The sequence below is a fragment of the Mastigoproctus giganteus genome, chromosome 8, assembly GCF_048544385.1.
Source record: "Mastigoproctus giganteus isolate SK-2022 chromosome 8, ASM4854438v1, whole genome shotgun sequence".
Lineage (NCBI taxonomy): Eukaryota > Metazoa > Arthropoda > Arachnida > Uropygi > Thelyphonidae > Mastigoproctus > Mastigoproctus giganteus.
In genome coordinates this window covers 104,187,296-104,207,673 of record NC_143582.1, presented here as the reverse complement: position 1 = coordinate 104,207,673, position 20,378 = coordinate 104,187,296, and the positions used below count along the sequence as shown (strand labels likewise).

At 38.3% G+C, this 20,378-nt stretch overlaps 1 protein-coding gene across 1 annotated transcript in view; it reads right to left on the bottom strand.

The window, feature by feature from the left end:
• Positions 1 to 17,815, bottom strand: part of LOC150081748 (glutamate dehydrogenase, mitochondrial-like) — a 535,860-nt gene extending 518,045 nt beyond the window's left edge. Inside the window, exon 1 of the mRNA XM_090378851.1 lies at positions 17,271 to 17,815. Within this exon, the coding sequence (XP_090234977.1) occupies positions 17,271 to 17,709 (439 nt within the window). The 5' untranslated portion in view covers positions 17,710 to 17,815. The remainder of the gene's footprint in view (positions 1 to 17,270) is intronic.
• Positions 17,816 to 20,378: the final 2,563 nt, after the last annotated feature.

The following is a 20,378-nucleotide window of genomic DNA, read 5'->3' as shown; positions in this document are numbered from 1 at the left end:
CTTGATTTCCATGCTGCTGCTCATTCTAATAGAAGCAGTGCAAGAATCACTTTTGCCTCTGCCTGCAGCCACTGTTAACCTTTTAGTCTGTGTATACCCCGAAGCTAGCAGTTTTCCGAGTAACCTAACGTTGCCTTGATAGCATCAGCAAATATTCTTGCAAATGCTAGAAGTACAGTAAATAAATTTGATGACATTGAAGTGCTGATCATGGCATCAAAGGCAGATATTGTTGGGATATCAGAGACATTGTGTCACACAGATATAAGCAGTGCAGAAACGGAATTTGGGAAGCACAATGTGTACAGAAAGAATAGATCGGGTAAGAAGGGAGAAGGGGTTATGTTGTTAGTTAAAAAAAAAAAAAAAAAAAATCTAAGACAGTGCATCCAGTTGACAATGGACAGTGTAACATTGAGTCAGTTGGGTGTGACAAACACTGGGAAAGGGAAAATGAGAGTAGGAGTGTGTTATAGGCCTAATGACTCTGATAAGTACAAAGAACAGCTGTGCAGAGAAATAGTGGGCCAGTAAATCAGAATGACTTGTAATGGGGGATTTTAACTTTCCAGATATTGACTGGAACTTGCGGATTTGTTCACTCGCACACTAGCAAGACTTTTGTCGATTTATTGGAGGATTGTTTTCCTCAGCAACATATTCGAGGGCAAACAGAGGGGATAATACTGTTGATTTGATTATTAGCAGTGATTCGAGGGCAAACAGAGGGGATAATACTGTTGATTTGATTATTAGCAGTGATGAACGATTAGATAAAAAGGCTCAAGAAGTGAAAACTTATGCTGGAGTAATACAAGGAAGTCCAAAATAAAAGACAGTCCCAAAGGTATTGTTGATAAAAAATGATAGTGAAAGATTCAAAACTAGTGAAGAAGTGAAATCAAAATTATTAAAAAAGAAGTAAAACCCGTATTGAAAGACGTGAAAGTAAAAATCATTAGAATAGTACAAGATTGTGGTGTGCTAGTGGAGGCCGAGGGGGATGATGATATATGCAAAATCAAAGGCTGTGCCAAGATACAGGAAGTGGGTTTAAGACTGAGTGTACCAAGGTCAGTTCATCCAAGGATTGTGATTTTTCACATAGATAAGGATGTAAACCAAGAATCATGTAAACATGGATCAGTTATGGAACTGTAAAGACTATGAAGTGTCCAAAGAAGGTATTCAATGAGAATGTTGAGCTTGTTTCTGTAAATAAATCTAGGAATAGTGATAAGGTTAATTGAGTGCTGGAGGTCAGGCTGAAGGTCTGGAAGGTTATTGGAAAGCATGAAAGATTATATGCCCTATGGATGGCATATAAATTCCACAAAATCTTCTCGATAACACAATGTTTCAAATGTCTATGTTTTGGACACATTTCAAAATATTGTCAGAGAACTGTTGTTTGTGGACACTGTTCCGAAACAGATCATTCTTACAAAGATTGTAGTTGTATTTGTAAAAATGAAGGACCGGTTTGTAATAATTGCAAACAGAGGAAGAGGGCAATGAACCATGTTGCAGTGGATAAGAATTGCCAAGAATATAAAAGAGCATTGCAAATGTATAATGAGAAGATAAATTATGGCTGAAAAACTGAGTGTGATACATACAGTTAAATGCACAGAGAGCAAAAAGGTGTAGCATCACAATTGGCATATGAGATGGAGAAGAAAGAATTAGATATTGCTCTGGTTCAAGAACCTTATGAAGTATTAAGGGTAAAGTTAGAAGATATCCTATGAGTTATTGTGTCTGAAGGTGATCATCCCAAAACTGTCATTTTGGTAAGGAATGTAAGAATGGTGGTGACCAAATTAACTCATCTTTCAGATGAAAGTATAATATGTTGTGAATTTTGGGTAGATCTATTTTGTTTCCTTATATTGTCCACCTTCTGAGGAAATGTAGTCAAGCCGTATATAAAAAAAAGTTAGAGGATATATCATGTGTTATTACCTAATGATATAACTGTTGCTCTTGATTCTAATTTGAATTCCCCACTCTGGGGTGGAAGGGAGTCCAATGAAAGAGGTGAGATTCTTGAGGATTTCCTTTCTGCCTCGGGGCTGGTGGTAATAAATACACCAGGACATCAGCCTACTTATTCCACTGTACATGGGGAGTCCCATATAGGTTTAACTGTAAGTACAATTTCTCTTTATAGTAAGATAGAAAACTGGCAGGTCCTTGAAGACTTTGACTAGTGACCATAATGCAGTTATCTTTGAAATAAGTAGTGTTGTAGTTGCCAGAGAAGAGGAGTTAAATGAAATTTGCAGTGCATACTGCAAATTGGACCAAATTCGATCTGGCTTTCTGTACTCAAATAATGTCAAACGGAATGAATTGTCGGATATTGAGCATGTACAAGAGTTACAAAAAGCTTTATATGTATCATCAAAGTGTAGTATATGTAAAAAGAAATTTACAAGGCATCCTGTAAATTGGTGGAGTGGATTATTGGATTTACAGAGAAAGGAGTCAAGGACCGTTAGAAAATAATTTCAATTTTATCATTGTGTTGGTGATGTTAATATGGCTGATATATATAAATTAGAATATAGGAGGTTAAGGAAAGAATATGTTAGGAGTATAAAGGTTGTAAAAGAAACTTCTTGGAAGAAGTTTGTGAATGAGAAAGGATCAAGAGACCTATGGGGATCAATTTTTAAGGTTGTAACCGAAAAAGTATGTTTTAATGAAATGAGTTATGCAATTAATAGTGGAAATTTTAGTGCCATTGATTGGTACAATTCCACAAATAATCTTGGATCAGTTGTTTCCGGAATTAGAAATTGAACAAAGAGACGCACATCAAGGGATGGTCAGAGGCAATGTTTCATATCAATCTGATAAGGATAAAGTGTTGTTTCCTCAAGATGAGGTTTCAGAGGTCGTCCTTAGCACAGGCTAAGAACGACCAATTGCCGGGCCTTGATTTGACAGAGGTGAAAGTAATGAAAAGAGCATTCCATTTGAGACCTGTTGTCTTTGTGGATATGTATAATAAATGTTTAGATAAAGGTTCCTTTCCCCCAGCCTGGAGAACTGCACTATTAAGATTAATTATAAAAAGTCCAGAGAAGATACCAGATGAGCCTGTTGCATACTGCCCGATTGCTTTACTATCTGTGCTGGCAAAAACATATGAACAACTATATATTAATAGAATTATGATTATATATGAACAAAACCTGTTGTCCTCTTGTAATCAGTTTGGTTATAGGAAGGGAAGATCAACAGAAGATGCCGTGTGTCAGATGGTGAGGAGTATGAGGGGCAGGTATGTACTAGGTGTTTTTTTGGATTTTCATGGTGCATTTGATAGGCTGTGGTGGGATGGGATCTTAATTAGGTTAAGAGCAACAAAAATGTTCTGAAAAATTGTTTTCTGTGTTTTGACAATATTTTGAAGATAGGAAAGTTGTCGTAAGAACAGCTTACACAGAAATTGTAAAAGATGTAGTGAGAGGCTATCCTCAGGGCTCTGTGATTGGCCCTCAGGCCTGGTACATGGTAATATATAAATTCCTGAAACAAAATTATGTGGGTGTTGATGTGATAGCCTATGCCGATGACCTCTTTTTGGTGTATGGTAATGCTCAAACTCATATAGAAGAACAGGCTGCAAGAGTTTTAGGAGATTTAATGGAATGGTCTACATTGTATGGCTTACAAATTTCTGAAACTAAAACTGTGCAACTATTCTTAAAAAGGACAATTGAGCAAAGGCGACCTTTGGTTCTTGCATATGGAGTGTCTGTTCGAATGTCACGACAGTAAAGTAATTGGGTGTGTTAGTAGGAGAGCAGATCAGTTTTGTCCTTATCTTCTTTGAAAAAGATAAGAACATTATACACCAAGCTAAAGAGTTATATGGGTGGACTGGGGCATAAAGGGCAGAGCACTTAATCTATTGTATAGCTGCCTCTTTGTCCCAATAATAATAACTTATGCCTCGGCAGCTTTTCATAGAATGACAAATTCATTAATTAAAAAATATATATTGCAGGCTCAAAGGTTCGCTCTTTTGTCGATCACTTGAGTATGTCGAACTGTTTCGACAGACACTCCAAGTTATTTCAGGTAGGCTGCCAGCAGATTTGTTGATTATTCTGTCCGCTTTGATGTACTGCACAAGGAGGAATATAAGAAAGACCATATTAAATGTGGGTTCGTGCCCAGGGGCCATATACTAGGCTGTACTACTAGACAAAATGTACAATCTGAGAAAAGAAGGATACTGTCAGAGGTAATGTTAGAATGGCAAAGGAGGTGGGATACCTCAGATAAGGGTAGTTACCTACATGTTCTTGCCAAAAGTTAATATTATTGATGTAAGGAAGAAAGTCTGGCAGCAGTTTGGTGTGAATGCAGCATTCCTTATTACTGGGCATGGTCTTGCTAAAGGACTCTATGAGTTAGGGTCGCCACAAGATCAGAATTGCCCGTGTGGAGACCATGAGGAAACATCTGAACATATAATGTTCTATTGCAGCTGTTATGTCGATATAAGGAGTCGATTGGAGATATTGATGGGAAGACTTGATCAAGATCCTTATGGACTATGTTTGTCGAAAAATGTTTGCTTATTTTAATGATTTTGTTTATGCTATATTTAAAAGGAGAGAGCAAATAAAAGTAAGATAGTAGATAGTAGTAGTAGAAAAATGTTTGCTTATTTTAATGATTTTGTTTATGCTATATTTAAAAGGAGAGAGCAAATAAAAGTAAGATAGTAGATCCTGCCTCCCAGGGCAGGGATGGAAACCAAGTCCACTGGGATAGACGGGACTTACGATGAAGGTCCAAAGTTTATCTCACTTGGCTTGAGCCAAGTGGCATAATGAGCTCTCAATCTTAGTTACTTGTGTTATTTTGAGTTGTGTTAAATTAATTAATTATTGAGTTTCATTATACGGCATGAGTTGAAAAAAAGTTAAGTTCTAAGCCACATATAAGCGTCGGCTTGAGTGGTGGGTGTCTTGAATGGGTGGGTGTCTAACAGTATCTTGAATGAATGTCAGAAACTTAGTAATTTGGAATCTCCTCTTTTCAATCTTCTCTGGCTTAAAATCTCTCTACCACATTTTGTAAAATTCATCTCTTGCCTCTATTGTTCTCCAAACTCCACTAATCACTTTGACTTTCTCTCTTTGAAACTTGAATTTCTCCAGTCCAACTTTCCTAACAGTGAGATAATTTTTCTTGGTGATTTTAATGTTCACAACTTCAGCTGGCTTCCATTTTCTAGTCACACGAACCCATCTGGTCGAGATGCTGAAGCTTTTGCAATTACTAATAACCTAACACAGATTGTTTGTCTACCTACCGGAATACCACACAGCCAACACACTTGATCTTTTTCTCACCAGCAACCCTTCTAGGCACATGATCAAGGGCAGTGGTCCTCTAGGCACTTCAGATCATAGCTTTATGATAGTCTCTTCTCCAATGGAGTCTTTCTCTAGTGGCCATTCCCAACCTAGTGTTTTTTGGCATTACAAGAATGCAAAATGAAATGAATTTTTAAAACAGTAATCTGACCAAGGAAAAGAAATCTGCAAGATTTCTTTTCCTTGGTCAGATTACTGTTTTAAAACTTCTGATGTCAATGTTTGCTCAGATCGTGTCAGCGAAATTGTTCCTGTATAGTGGAATCCTTTATTCCACACCCCAACTTAAAATCTTGTCCTTTATCTTGTCCTTCATCTAAACCAATAAATGTGCCAAGGCTGTTCAGGAGAAGAATGTTGCATATCGTAATTGCCTTATTTCCAAATCTTCAGTTTCATTTTCTGCCCACACCAAAGTTTGCAACAATTGTAAAGTAGTTATTAATCAGTCCAAACTAGATTTCTAACAGGCTAAGAATAGAAAACTTGCTTGTTGTCCAAATAGTAGCCAGGCATTCTGGTCTCTTGCCAAAGCTATTGTCAGCAACTTTTGCCCAACTTGGGCAATGTTCCCAAGGTTCAGTTCTGTCTCCCACTCTTTTTCTCTTGTATATTAATGACCTTCTTTCATTGACCGGAAATCCTATCCACAGTTAGGTGGAATGCAACGTGCTGATAACAGCACGTTGCATTCCACCTTACAGTTTGAGAAACCTTACCCTGCTCAAACAGCTTCAATTTCAACAGAATTTAAGGAATTGGTAGTGGATATTCAAAATATCCACTACCAGTTCCTTAGATTCTGATTTCCAGATAATTCTCCAATGGAGCAAAGATAATTTAGTTGATTTCAATCCTTCTAAAACTCAGGTCTGTCTTATATCTCACAAAAAGGATTCTTCTGCACCTATGCTTATCTTGAATGACACATTTATAGACAAGATCATATATCTCTATTTTGGATTACCCTCACTTTTAATCTCTCTTGGCATACACACATTACAAATATTGCTTTTTCTGCATCTACAAAACTGGGTTTTCTGTTTTGCTCTCAGCGTTACTTTTCTTCCAAGCAGCTGTTCACTCTGCACAAATTGCAACTCCACCCTACCATGGAATATTCTTCCCACATCTCGGGCAGTGTCCCAAAAGCCTCTCTCAGGCTTCTAGATTCCATTCAAAAGAGCACAGTTAGATCAATTAATGACTTGTCTCTAAAAAAGAATCTCTCCGCTGTCTCTCAGACCTTCTGTTTCTGCAGCATGCCTTTTCTATATGCTAGCCAGGAAGATGCTAGGCAATGTTCTTCTGATTGGCTTCTATAATTTAAAACCACTCTCTTTAAAACTAGTCTGAACATTTGCTGCAACCAGTCAACAACCTTTTACTGTCCAACTTTTAGTAAATAAATTTGATGAATTTGAGGTATTGCTCAAAACATCAAAGGCAGATATTGTTGGGATATCAGAGACATGGTGTCACACAGATATAAGGGATGCAGAACTGCAATTTGGGGAGTACAACGTCTACAGAAAGGATAGACAGGATAGGAAGGGGGGAGGGGTTATGCTATTAGTTAAGAAACACATAAAAACCAAGGAAGTGAAGCCAGTCGACATCGCTGGACAGTGCAGTGTTGAGTCAGTTTGGTGTGACATAAGCATTGGGAGATCAAAATTGAGAGTAGGAGTGTGCTATAGGCCTAATGACTCTGATGAGTATAATAAGGATCTGTACAGGGAAATAGAGTGGGCCAGTAAATCAGAGAGTCTTATAATGGGAGATTTTAATTTCCCAGATATTGACTGGAATTTGGGGGCTGGTTACTCACACACTAGCAGGGCTTTTGTGGATTTATTGGATGATTGTTTTCTACATAAGCATGTTCGGGAGGCAACTAGAGGGAGTAATACTCTTGATTTGATTATCAGCAGTGATTCTTCATGCATTAAGAATCTGCAGATAAATGAACCACTAGGTGGCAGTGATCACAGTGTACTGAAGTGGGATTTACTCAAAGAGGTAACTACCATTAGGGGTAAAGGGAAGGGTTATTGCTTCCGTAAAGGCGACTACGATGGACTGAGACAGTATTTAAATTCTATACAGTGGGACCAACTGATGATGTTACCAACAGCAAATTTACTAGGCTTTACATACCAACTAAGAAATATTGTTCAAGGTTTAGGCCAAAATGGATGTCAGATGAACTAATGAGGCATATGGCAGAGAAGAAAAATGCATGGGATACTTACAAATTAACACATGACACAGAAGCCTATGATAGATACAAGTTGATATGCAACCAAGTTACAAAGGAGGTTAGGCAGGCGAAGGCAGATTACGAGAAATCCTTGGCAAGGGATGCAAAGAAAAACAGCAAAGAGTTTTTTACTTATGTAAACTCTAGAAGGAAGGGGATGAATCAGATTGGTCCACTTGATATTGATGGGTCAACTGTTGATGATCCTGCTCAGGTAGCTAACAAACTAAATGAATATTTTGCATCGACATTCATACATGAGGAATTATTCAGCAAGGGGAATGCCAGAGGTGTATTCAACCCTAGCAGTAAGCTACAGAATCTTGAAATAACTGGGAGTAAAGTGGAGGAGAAACTGTTGAAGATAAACACAAGAAAGGCACCCGGGGTGGATGGGATCTATCCAGTTATATTAAAGGAGGCAGCAAAGGAAGTAAGCAAACCTTTAGCCATAATTATGAGAGCTTCCTTGGACTCAGGGGAGGCCCATAGACTGGAAATGTGCAAATGTGACCCCAATTCACAAAGGAGGATCAAAGGCTGACACAAGTAATTATAGACCTGTGAGCTTAACTTCTGTTCCAGGAAAATTAATGGAGGCACTGGTTAAAGAAGCACTGCAGGATCATTTAGACAAGACTTCAGTTATAGCTCGGACACAGCATGGTTTTGTTAAGGGGAAGTCTTGCCTGACCAACTTGATTGGATACTATGATGCAGTCACAAAAGAACTGGATGCAGGGAATAACTTTGATATTATATACTTGGATCTTAGAAAGGCTTTTGATACTGTTGCACATGGAAGACTGCTGCACAAATTGGAGCAGTATGGCACTGGAGGCAAATTGCTGCTATGGATAAAGGGATGGTTGAGGGGGAGAAGACAGAGAGTGGTAATCAATGGACACTGCTCATCGTGGATTAATGTTATTAGTGGAGTCCCTCAGGGCTCAGTGTTGTGTCCATTATTTTCTGTATTTATAAATGATATTGATGATGGTATATCAAGCTTAATGTCCAAGTTTGCAGACGATACAAAGGTTGGCAGGGTTTTCAAGGACACTACTGACACTATGCTGCTGCAACAGGATCTGGAAAGGTTGAGCAGATGGGCTGAGAGGTGGCAAATGAAATTTAACATTGACAAATGTAAAGTACTACACATGGGAAACAGCAACCCCAGAGCAACGTATCAACTCTGTGGTACTACACTGACAGTGGTAGAGAATGAAAGTGACCTGGGGGTGGTTGTGCAGGCAGATATGAAGTTTTCTGAGCAGTGCAGACGGGCTGCAAGAGTAGCTCATGGAGTATTGTCGATGATATATAGGAATTTTTCTAGCAGGGATAAGGAGGTGATTATTCCCTTGTATAAGGCAATGGTCAGACCGCACCTAGAGTACTGTATACAGGTCTGGAGGCCTCATTTCAAGAAAGATGTAGAGCTGCTGGAACGAGTACAGAGAAGGGCAACAAGATTGGTAAATGGAACAAAGGGGTGCTCTTACGAAGAAAGGCTTAAGTTTTGCAAATTACAGTGTCTGGAGACTAGGCACCAGCGAGGTGATCTGATAGAGGTGTATAAAGCCTTGAATGGTTTGAGCATGCTCAATGCTGATGGGATTCTTCCTCTAGCTCAGAAAAATCACCTGAGAGGGCATAAATTCAAATTGAGGAAAGACCGATGTAGGATAGACGTGCGGAAATTTGCCTTTAGCCAGCGGGTGGTTGGTTGGTGGAACAGACTTCCATCCCTTGTGGTGGAGGCTGATAGCCTAAATAAGTTTAAGGCTCAGCTGGAGAGATATTTTGAACGAACAGAGGGGCGAAGTGGAAGTGGGGTTTTTTTTTTTTTTTTTTGGCTGATGCTGCATAAGCTTGCTTTCTTGCATCAGATGCCTCTACTAATGCTAATGCTTCAAACTCACAGAGCCAACTTTTCTTCTTCATTTATTCATTCAACTTCCAAATTCTGGAACAACCTTCCTTCATATGTATTTCCTGAAATTTAAAATCTACAGAAGTTCAAGTCTAATCTCAACAAATATCTTCTGTCATCTTCTCAACCTCCAACCCATACATACCTCTCGTGTTTGGGTTTTCATAAAAAAAAAAAAAAAAAAAAAAAAAAATATATATATATATTCACTCACACAGGGCAGCCACAACAGTGACAAACTTGTGAGCAGGCACATTGTTCTGGTGGAACAATACACCTTTGATGAGTTTTTGCTCAATATTTGTATTTGATGATTTTGAGCAATGGCTCACAAGGTCTATTTACATAATATGCCCTTGTGACTGTCTGGCCTTTCTGAAGGTAATCCATTATTATTATTATTATTAGCCATATGGTACAAGGAAGCCTGAGGCTTATGCTGCACCAGCCAAAAAAAAAAAAATTCCCCAGTTACCCCCATGTGTGTGTGTGTGTGTGTGTGTGTGTGTGTGTGTGTGTGTGTGTGTGTGTGTGTGTGTGTGTGAGAGAGAGAGAGAGAGAGAGAGAGAGAGGGGGGTATCACCAAGAAAGAGAAGAATGATGATATCCAGCTCAGGACCCTGGGTTTGCCAAGCCCATACTCACCAGATGTGAGCCCCCGGGGTTGGCAACACTTTTTTTCACTTTTTTCCATTCACTCATCATGAGATCATGATGAGTGAATGAGATCATGAGTCAACTTCCAGAATAATGGATGTTCCAGGTCTTCATGAGATCATGATGAGTGAATGAGATCATGAGTCAACTTTCAGAATAATGGATGTTCCAGGTCTTCCATAGCATGGGTAATCTTCCCGGCTCTCCCTCCCTCTTGTATTCTGCTGCACACTTCTTAACCATGGAAGGATCATTCTCCTCCAATGGTGTAACAATATCCCCAAGAATTACCTTTGGTGGTAGTCCCTTTTTTTCCCAGATTGGAAGACTAATTTTGATGAGGGCGACTGATTTTGCCAATCTATCCTCTTTCACACAACTTTAGCATTAGTATTAATAGAGGCATACGATGCAAGAAAGCAAGCTTATGCAGCATCAGTCAAAAAAAAAACCGGCTCCCATTTCACCCCTCCGTTCATTACAAATACCTGTCCAGCTCAGCCTTAAATTTATTTAGGCTATCAACTGCCACAACAAAAGATGGAAGTCTGTGCCACCAATCAACTATCCACTGGCTAAAGGCAAACTTCCGCAGATCTATCCTACAACTGTCTTTCCTCAATTTGAATTTATGCCCTCTCAGGTGATTATTCTGAGCAAGAGGAAGAATCCTATCAGGATTGAGCATGCTCAAACCATTCAAGGCTTTATACACCTCAATCAGACCACCTCACAGGTGCCTAGTCTCCATACACTGTAATCTGCTTTATACTTTGTTCACTTTAGGCTATTTAATTAAAATAAAAAAAGTTACTGAAACTATATGAAACTTGGTTAGTTACCATTTGCAAAGATGCTACTGAAACTCGTATATGAAACTTCAAATGTGTAACACATTTGAAGTGTTACACAGTAAACTTTAATGTGGTACCTACAACTACCTCTTCATACTCAGGTCAAACTTTTTGAATCCTGCCTCACATATGCATACCACATATTTTTCTTCCTGCCATGAGTCTCATCAGTTCATCTGACATCCATTTAGATCCCAGGCTTGAACAGCATCTCATAGTTGGCATAAGAAGCTTACTAGCTTCTAGTATTACTTCCCTGCATGCTTCCCACTTATAATTTGCTGATAGTAATATCAGTAGTTCCACAACAGTAGTCACCTTTACATTGTAATCACTGCCATCTAGTGGCACTTTTATCTGCAGGTTCTTAATGCATGAAGAATCTCCACTGATAATCAGATCAAGAGACCTTCTCTCATTTACTCTCTAACATGCTGGTGTAGAAAACAGTCATCCACCAAATCAACAAAAGTCATGGTGACCAACTCAAGTTCCAATGGTATCTGGAAAATTAAAATCTCAGATTATAAGACATTCTGATTTACGGGGCCAGTCTATTTGTCTGTAAATTTGCTCATTATTACTCATCAGGCATTAGTTTTAAAGCATACTCACCCCCCCCCCTCTCACTTCTGCTTTTCCATGCTTATCTCATGCCAAATTGCCTTACCATTGCATTATCCACCTATGTCAACTGCATGCACTGCCTTATATCTTATGTGCTTCTTAACTAAGTGAATAACTCCTTCACTTCCTGTCCTGTCTCTCCACATTGTATGCCCCATATTCAAATTCTGCAACCCTTATGTTTAAGTGACCACATGACTCCAAATAACTTAAATTCCAATTTATTTATTATCCACTTAGCATTAGTGTACATTTTTTACATGCAAGTATACTTGCACTGTTATTATACTTAGTAACACTAATTGTCTGCAAGGTGTCTTAGTAACTGAAGGAAGTGTCTGCAATGCTGCCCAAATCATGATAGAAGGAAGTATATGTTGAGAGACTTGTCAATCAATTTGGCCCTGGAAAGATTGTGCAAGGCTCATGGGGTAGATTTTTTTCTCAGCATAGTCTGTGCTTACTAATAGGAGAAAATGTTTCTACATTTTCTCCTATTAGTAAGGATGGAATACACTTGAAAAGAGGGGGCACAGGCAGTGATAGGGGATTGGAAAACTGCTAGAGTGACGGGGATACAGTCTAATAGACTAACTAGAGCCACAGGCAGAGGCAAAAGTGATTTTTGCACAGTTACTATTGGTACGTGCAGCAGCCTGGAAAGCAAGGTGTCTGGGACGTCAGGACCTGCTGTGGGTCAATATGGAACAAATAAATACATGGGCTGTGTTAGAGTAACTAAGAGTAAGAACATGTGCATTTATACTTGCACATACACTAATGCTAGGAGCATTATAAATAAATTTAACGAATTTGAAGTACTGATTAAGTCACGAAATGTAAACATTGTAAGAATAGGAGAAACATGGTGTCACTCAGACATCAGTGATGATGAATTTGAATATGGGAAGTACAATGTAAAGAAATACAATGGGAAGGATGATACTGTTAGTTAAGAAGCACATTAACTCTAAGGCAGTGCATCCAGTTGACATGGGTGACAGGTGCAATTTTGAGTCAGTTTGGTGTGATATAAGCAGGGGGGAAACAAAATTAAGAGTAGGAGTGTGTTATAGGCTTAATGACTATAATAAAAAGCTATATAGAAAAGCAGCAAATCAGAATATCTCATAATGGGGGATTTTAACTTTCTAGATGTGGACAGATTTGCAGGTTGGACACAAACAGACAGAGAGAGAGAGAGAGAGGGAGGGGGGGCTTTTGTGGATATGATTGTTTTTTTTTTTTTTACAGCAGCATGTTAGAGAGGCAACAAAAAGAAGCAGCAATACTCTTGATCTTGTTATCAGCAATGATTCTTCATGCATTAAAAATCTGCAGGTAAAAGACACACTGTGTGGCAGTGATCACAGTGTACTAATGTGGAATTTAGTTATAGACATAACTAATGTGAAGGATAAAGCTTTTGCTTCCCTAAGTCACCCTTAGGAAAACAAACACCAAACAGTTTTTAAATTCTGTGCAGTGGGACCAACTGATAATATTATCAACAGCAAATTCTAAATGGGAAGTACTCAAAGAAGCTACTAGGATTTTTTCATACCAATGTAGAAATACAATTCAAAGCTTAGACCTAAATGGGATGTCAGAAGAATTATTGAGATATGTGGCAAAGAAGGCTCACATCTGTTGAGTATCATCTTTATTGGTGATTCTCTCTCAGTCTCTCAGTATAACTAGGGAATTTTTTTTTTTCTTTAGGCTGTTGCAGCATAAGCCTCAGGCTTCCTTGCACCATATAGCTAATAATTATAATAATAATAAAAAAAAGAATAAAATTGCATGGGATGCATATAAATTATCAGATGATAATTTATATGCATCCCATGATAATTTATAGACAAATTAGCGTGTAATCAAGTCACAAAGGAGGTTAAGCAAGCAAAGGTAGATTAAGAAAAGTCTCTGGCAAAGAATGCAAAGACCTCTGTGCTTATACTAACAGTAGAAGAAATTAGTTGAATCACATTGGGCCGCTTTGTCTGTTGGTTAACTGTTGATGACCAAACTCAGATTGCAAACAAATTAAATAGATATTTTGCATCTACATTCATGAATGAAGAATTCTTTAGGGAGGGGGATACCTGAAGTTTATCAAACTCTAACAAGGAGCTAAATGACTTCGTGATAACTTAAAGGAAAGTGGAGGAGAAATTCTTGAAGATGGACATAAAAAAAGGGCATGTTGGGTGGACGGAATCTATCCATTCATATAAAAGGAGGTAACAAAGAAGATAAGCAAATATCCATAATTACGATTGTATGCTTGGATTCAGGGGAGGTCCGATGAACTACAGATGTGCGAATGTATCCCCAATTCATAACAGGGAGTTCAAAAGGCAGCATGAATAATTACAGACCTGTTAGCTTTAACATCTGTTCCAGGGAAAATAATGGAATCACTGGTTAAAGAAGTAATGCAGGACCATCTGGACAGTCATGCAATTACATGGCATGAATTTGTTAGGGGGCGGTCTTGTCTACCCAATCTGATATGTTACTATGATGCAGTGACCAAGAAACTGGATGCAAAAAAAATAATTTTAACATACTTGGTTTAGTAATAGAAGATGCAAGAAAGCAAGCGTATGAGATTATGTAGCATCAGCCAAAAAAAAAAAAAAAAATTAATAAATAAAAATTTCACGCAACCATTCCCTCTAAAAGTTTGTTCAGTTCCTCCTTGAATTTATTTAAGCTATCCAACTTTCACAATGACAGATGGAAGTTTGTTCCAACAATTAACCACAGGCTGGCTAAAAGCAAATTTATGCACATTATTCTACAACTGCCTTTCCTCAATTAGAATTCACGTCCCCTCAGGTTTGTAATCTGAGCAAGCAGAAGAATCCCTTCAGAATTCAGCATACTCAACCCATTCAAGGCCTTATACACCTCAATCAGATCACCCACAGGTGCCTAGTCTCCAGCTGTGGCAATTTGCAGAACTTAAGCCTTTCTTGGTAGGAGAACCCCTTCGTTTCCCCTCACCAATCTTGTTGCCCTTCTCTGTTCATGCTCAGTTCAAGAAGATGGTTCAGTGAGAGAAGACAAAGTGGTCATCAATGGGCACTGCTCTTCATGAAATAATGTTATTAGAGAAGTTTCCCAAGATTCAGTGCTAGGCCTATTGTTGTTTTCAATATTTATCAATGATATTGATGAATGATCAGGCTTAATTTCTTAGTTTGCAGATGATATAAAGGTTGGCAGGGTGAGCTACGGCAACAAGATTTAGGAAAATTGGGTCGATGGGCTGAGAAATGGCAGTTGAAGTTTAACATTGACAAATGCAAGGTACTGCATACAGGTAGCAATATGCCCCAGAGAAACTTATCAACTGTGTAGTACTACACTCAGGGTGGTGGAAAATGAAAAAGATCTAGGTGTGATTGAGCAGTCAGAAATGAAATTCTCTGAGCAGTGCAGACATACTGACAGAATAGTTCATGGGGATTTGTGAATGATATACAGGAACTTTGCTAGCAGGGATAAGGAAGTGATTATTCCTTTGTATAAGGGATAGGCCACATCTTGAGTACTGTATACAGGTCTGGAGGGCTCATTTTAGAAAAGATATAGATCTGCTGGAACGGGTGCAAAGAAGGACAACCAGACTGTAGAAGGGAACAAAATGGTGATCTTATCTAGAAAGGCTTCAGTTCTGCAAATTGCGATGTCTCAAGACTAGGCACCAGCAGAGAGAGATCTCACTGAGGTGTTTAAAGCCATTAATGGAGTGAGTAAGCTGTATGTTAATGGCATTCTTCCACTTGCTGAGACTGCACACATAAGGAAGCATAAATTCAAGTGGAGAAAGGATGATTGCAGGACAGATGTGTAGGAGTCTGCTTTCAGCCGGTGGGTGGTTGATCTTGGAACAGGCTTTGATCTGTTGTTGTGGAAGTGGATGGGTTGAATAAATTCAAGAAAACCAATTCTTGCAGGGTACAGATGGGTGAACTGTGTAGTTTTTTCCCTTTTGGCTGATTCTATATAAGCTTACTTTCTTGCATCATTTTTCATTACTACTATTACTACTAACACAGCCCCTGTATTTTATTTGATTATAAGGTCCATGAGGATGTAGGCTTTGTAATCTGACATGAAGCTGCCTGCTTTAAAGACATCTGCATGTTCCAATAAAAACAGTGCAAGAAGTCCACAGCTGCTATTATTCAATTACTCAATTTATCGCACCCAAACCAGCAGTTTTCCAAGCCACCTAACTCTGCCCAACCATCATTTAAGTTAAAGGGAAAATGAACCCCTTTTTAAAACTTCATTTTCAATATACTATTTTTAAGTAGGCTATCATTGATATCATTAATGATGCAAGAAAACAAGCTTATAAAGCATCAGCCAAAAAAAAAAAAAAAAAAAAACTCTTCACCCATCCATACCCTCCAACAATTGATCTAGTTCTTCCTTGAATTTATTCAAATCACCAACTTCCACAACAATCAACCACCTGTTGGCTGAAGGCAAGCTGCAAAACATCTATCCTGTAAACATCCTTTCTCAACTTGAATTTATGCCCCCTCTTGCCTTAAACACCTCATTCAGATCTCCCTGCAGGTGCCTAGTCTCCCAACACTACTATTCACAGAATTGAAGCCTTTCTTGGTAAGAGAAATTTTGTTCCTTCACCAATCTGGATGCCCTTCTCTGCACCCATTCAAGCAGATCAATATCCTTCTTAAAGTGAGGCATCTAGGCCTGTATACACTACTCAAGATGCAGCCTAACCATATCCTTGTACAAATGGATAATCCTTCTTATCCCTTTTAGCAAAGTTTCTGTATATCACTGACAAAACCCCATAAGCTTTCCTAGCAGCCTTTCTACACTGCTCAAAGAACCTCATACATGACACAATTACCCCCAAGGTATTTTTCATTTTCTACTACCCTGAGTGTAATTCCAATTGGTATATTAATCTGGGATTACTGCAACCCATATGCAGTACCATGCATTTGTCAATGTTAAAATTCAACTGCCATTTCTCAGCCCATTAACCTAATTTTCCTATATCTTGTTGCAGTAGTCATCCTGATTACTGTCATTAACCGGCCTGCTAACCTGCATATCATCTGCAAGCTTAGCCATTAAGCCCAATACCTTCACCTTCATAAATATTGCAAACAACCAGGGGAGTTCCTAGGGTATTCGGCACCTGGGTGCAAATTGAAATTTGGCACCCCTTTAAAATTTTCTTCATATGTGTATCTAAGTTTCAGGTCTCTTGAACATTGGCACCTATATGCAGTGCATCCCTTTCACCCTCGGGACAGCCCACCCCTGAAAACAACAATGGGCACAGAATTGAACCCCAGGGTTACTCCACTAATAGCAGTGCCCATTGCTAACCACTCTCTGTCTTCTCACATGCAATATTTTAATTAACTACTTCATTCCAAAAATGACAAATATATGTAATTTATAATTATTTCAGTTACCCGAATAAATACATAACCAGATATCTTAATTCTATAATACCCTACCTCCTTTGCATGGTGTTCGGTGATGGCTGTGTTGTGCTCTCCATCCATTAATCATCACATATTCACCATTATCTCTTTTCAAAGGAAAAGAAATTTCTAATACTGAATGGCATGGTCCAAGTATACCCAAGTATCCCCTGACTTTTTTGCGTTTTTCTTCTAAACTAAGTTTACCCTTAAAATCTTCTACCAGTTTGTCTTCCACTACTTGCCAACCCCTGTGGTAAAAATATTCTACCATATGAAAAAACGACGGCTGATCTGCCTCCTCCACGTATTGAAGATGATCTGGAACCTCGTGGTCTGAATAATGTCTCGACTGTAAGAATAGACTTGCCGCAGCACGCAATTGCAGAGCTACATTTGAAAGTGCCCAACAGTTATGTGGTCCAATAAGTCTACGATAATTACCAATTATCGTGGCTGGAGATCCAAACATGTTCTCAATGATATGTAATCTAATAAAAACACCAGCGAAATCCCAAAACAATAATACTTTTGATTTCAAATTTCACCTTAGTAAAGATATATTTAAATGAATAAATAATATATATATATATATACACACACTTAAAAAGTTAACTTTAACAAAAACAAAACACACAGCATCACACAACAACACACGCCAAATTGATTTCTCCTAAAGCCAACTAGAAAACCAGCTCGCTAGCTATCCCTGATATGGAAGGTGTGTTGAAGTGATTAAGCCAATGAAAATAAAGCAAAGTATAATCGTCACCTCCAAAACGCAAAACATGTTGGAAGTTGGGCGGGCGCTTTTTTTTTTTTTTAGTACTTTTTTTTCTCGTAACTATTCATTGCATGAGAGGAATAATTTTCTTGTGGGCAGAGGACAACAAAAGGCAATGGTAAAAAATCATCATTCGAAGCAATGATTTGTTACCATTGCTGTAATTTTTTCAATAAACTCTATATCACAGAGTAGTAAGACATTACTACTCTGTGCTCTATATAACATCGCTTCTCTAAATACTCCACGATTTCAAAACACATCCAATGCTAATCTGCATCAGGAGAAAGTAATACTAGTCGAACTTAAAATTTGTTCTGATTCGTCAGTATATTAAGTTCGTAAACTGCGTTTTTTTCCATGGTCGGGTTTTGCGGAATGGAAGGCCAAAGTTTCAGGAAGATAACAGAAACTGCAGCTCCTAGTGTTGGCAGTTCTGTTCTCGGCAGTTCCTTCCTAAACGAATGCCAGCATTCATCTGTAAGTACCGGGAGTGTCTGGTACTTACAGACTCTGAGCAGATGTAGCTCTTTGGAATGAAATTTGGTCTTTGTCTGATATTTAATTATATTTATTTATTTTTATGTAATTTGATTATTTTCCTCTTTATTTTATTTTATTTATTATTTTTTTGTATGTATCTGATTTGGTCGTGGCATTCTTTCTCTCCCTCTACATGAGCAACAAGGAGAGGGAATATATTAGAATACGATACTGATAAATTATATTTGAATGACAGCGGAATTGCCATAGGTTGGCTATGAACGCTTTAATAAAAGAACGTGAAAACACAATAGGTGGAATAGGACCAAGGCATGTCTCTCAAGAGAAAGTAGATGACGTACAGCAGATATCTTTAAAGGGCACAAAATATTTTATTTTTTTACAAGTCAGCACTAATGAGCAATTGTGCAGGGAAATAGAGTGGGCCAGTAAATCAGAATGTCTTATAATGGGGGATTTTAACTTCCAGATATTGACTGGAACTTGTGGATTGGTCACTCACACACTAGCAGGACTTTTGTGGATTTATTCTATGACTGTTTCTACAGCAACATGTTCGAGAGGCAACCAGCGGGAGTAATACTCTTGATCTGATTATTAGAAGTGATTGTTATTATTATTATTATTATTATTGTTGTTGTTGTTTTTCTTTTTATTATTATTATTATTATTATTAATATCATATTTGGCTGGTGCACCCAAAGCCTGAAGCTTAGGCTGCACCAGCCAAAAAAAAAAAAAAAAATTCCAAGTTACGCTGAGAGAGAGAGAGAGAGAGAAGAATTAGCATTATTAGCATTAGCATTAGTAGAGGCATTTGATGCAAGAAAGCAAGCTTATGCAGCATCAGCCAAAAAAATAAAATAAAATAAATAAATTAATAAAAAATAACCACTTCCACTTCACCCCTCTGTTCATTCGAAATACCTGTCCAGCCAAGCCTTAAACTTACTTTTTTTTTTATTTTTTTTTTGTGAACCCCAAACACGAGAGGTATTAGAACCTATAGTACTTAGTACCGTGCTTGGGTTTGAGGTTAAGAAGACGAAAGAGGATATTTGTTGACATTGGACTTGAACTTCTGTAGATTGTAATTTTCAGGAAATACGTATGAAGGAAGGTTGTTCCAGAAAACGGCAGTTGAATGAATAAATGAGGAAGATGAAAAGTTGGTTCTGTGGGTTTGAAGTTGGACAGTAAATGGATGTTGGCTGGTGGCGGCACGTGTTCGGACTGTTTTGAAAGAGAGAGCAGGAATTATAGAAGCCAATTCCGAAGGACAGTACCCATGGAAGTATCTGTAGAAGAGGCATGCAGCAGAAACAGTGCGTCTATGAGAAAGCAAGTGGAGATACTCTGTTAGAGATGAATCATTAATTAACCTAACTGCCCTCTTCTGAATGGAATCAAGAAGCCGGAGAGAGGTTTTGGGGGCACCACCCCAGATACGGGAACAATATTCCATGGCAGGGCGAATTTGCGATTTATACAGAGTGAGCAGCTGTTTGGAAGAAAAGTAACGCCGAGAGCGAAAGAGAAAACCAAGTTTTTTAGATGCAAAGGAAGCAATATTTGTAATGTGCTTGTGCCAAGAGAGATCAGAAGTCAGGGTAATCCCCAAAAGAGATATATCATTTTGCCTAGAAATCGGAAGTGTCACTAAAGATAAGCATAGGAGTAGAAGAATCCTTTTTGCGAGATATAAGACAAGACTGAGTTTTAGAAGGGTTGAAATCAACTAAGTTGTCTTTGCCCCACTGGAGAATTACCTGAAGATCGGCATTTAAGGAATTGGTAGCAGATTTTCGAGAAGTTGAAGCTGATTGAGCAGGACAAGGTGTCTCAAAATGGAA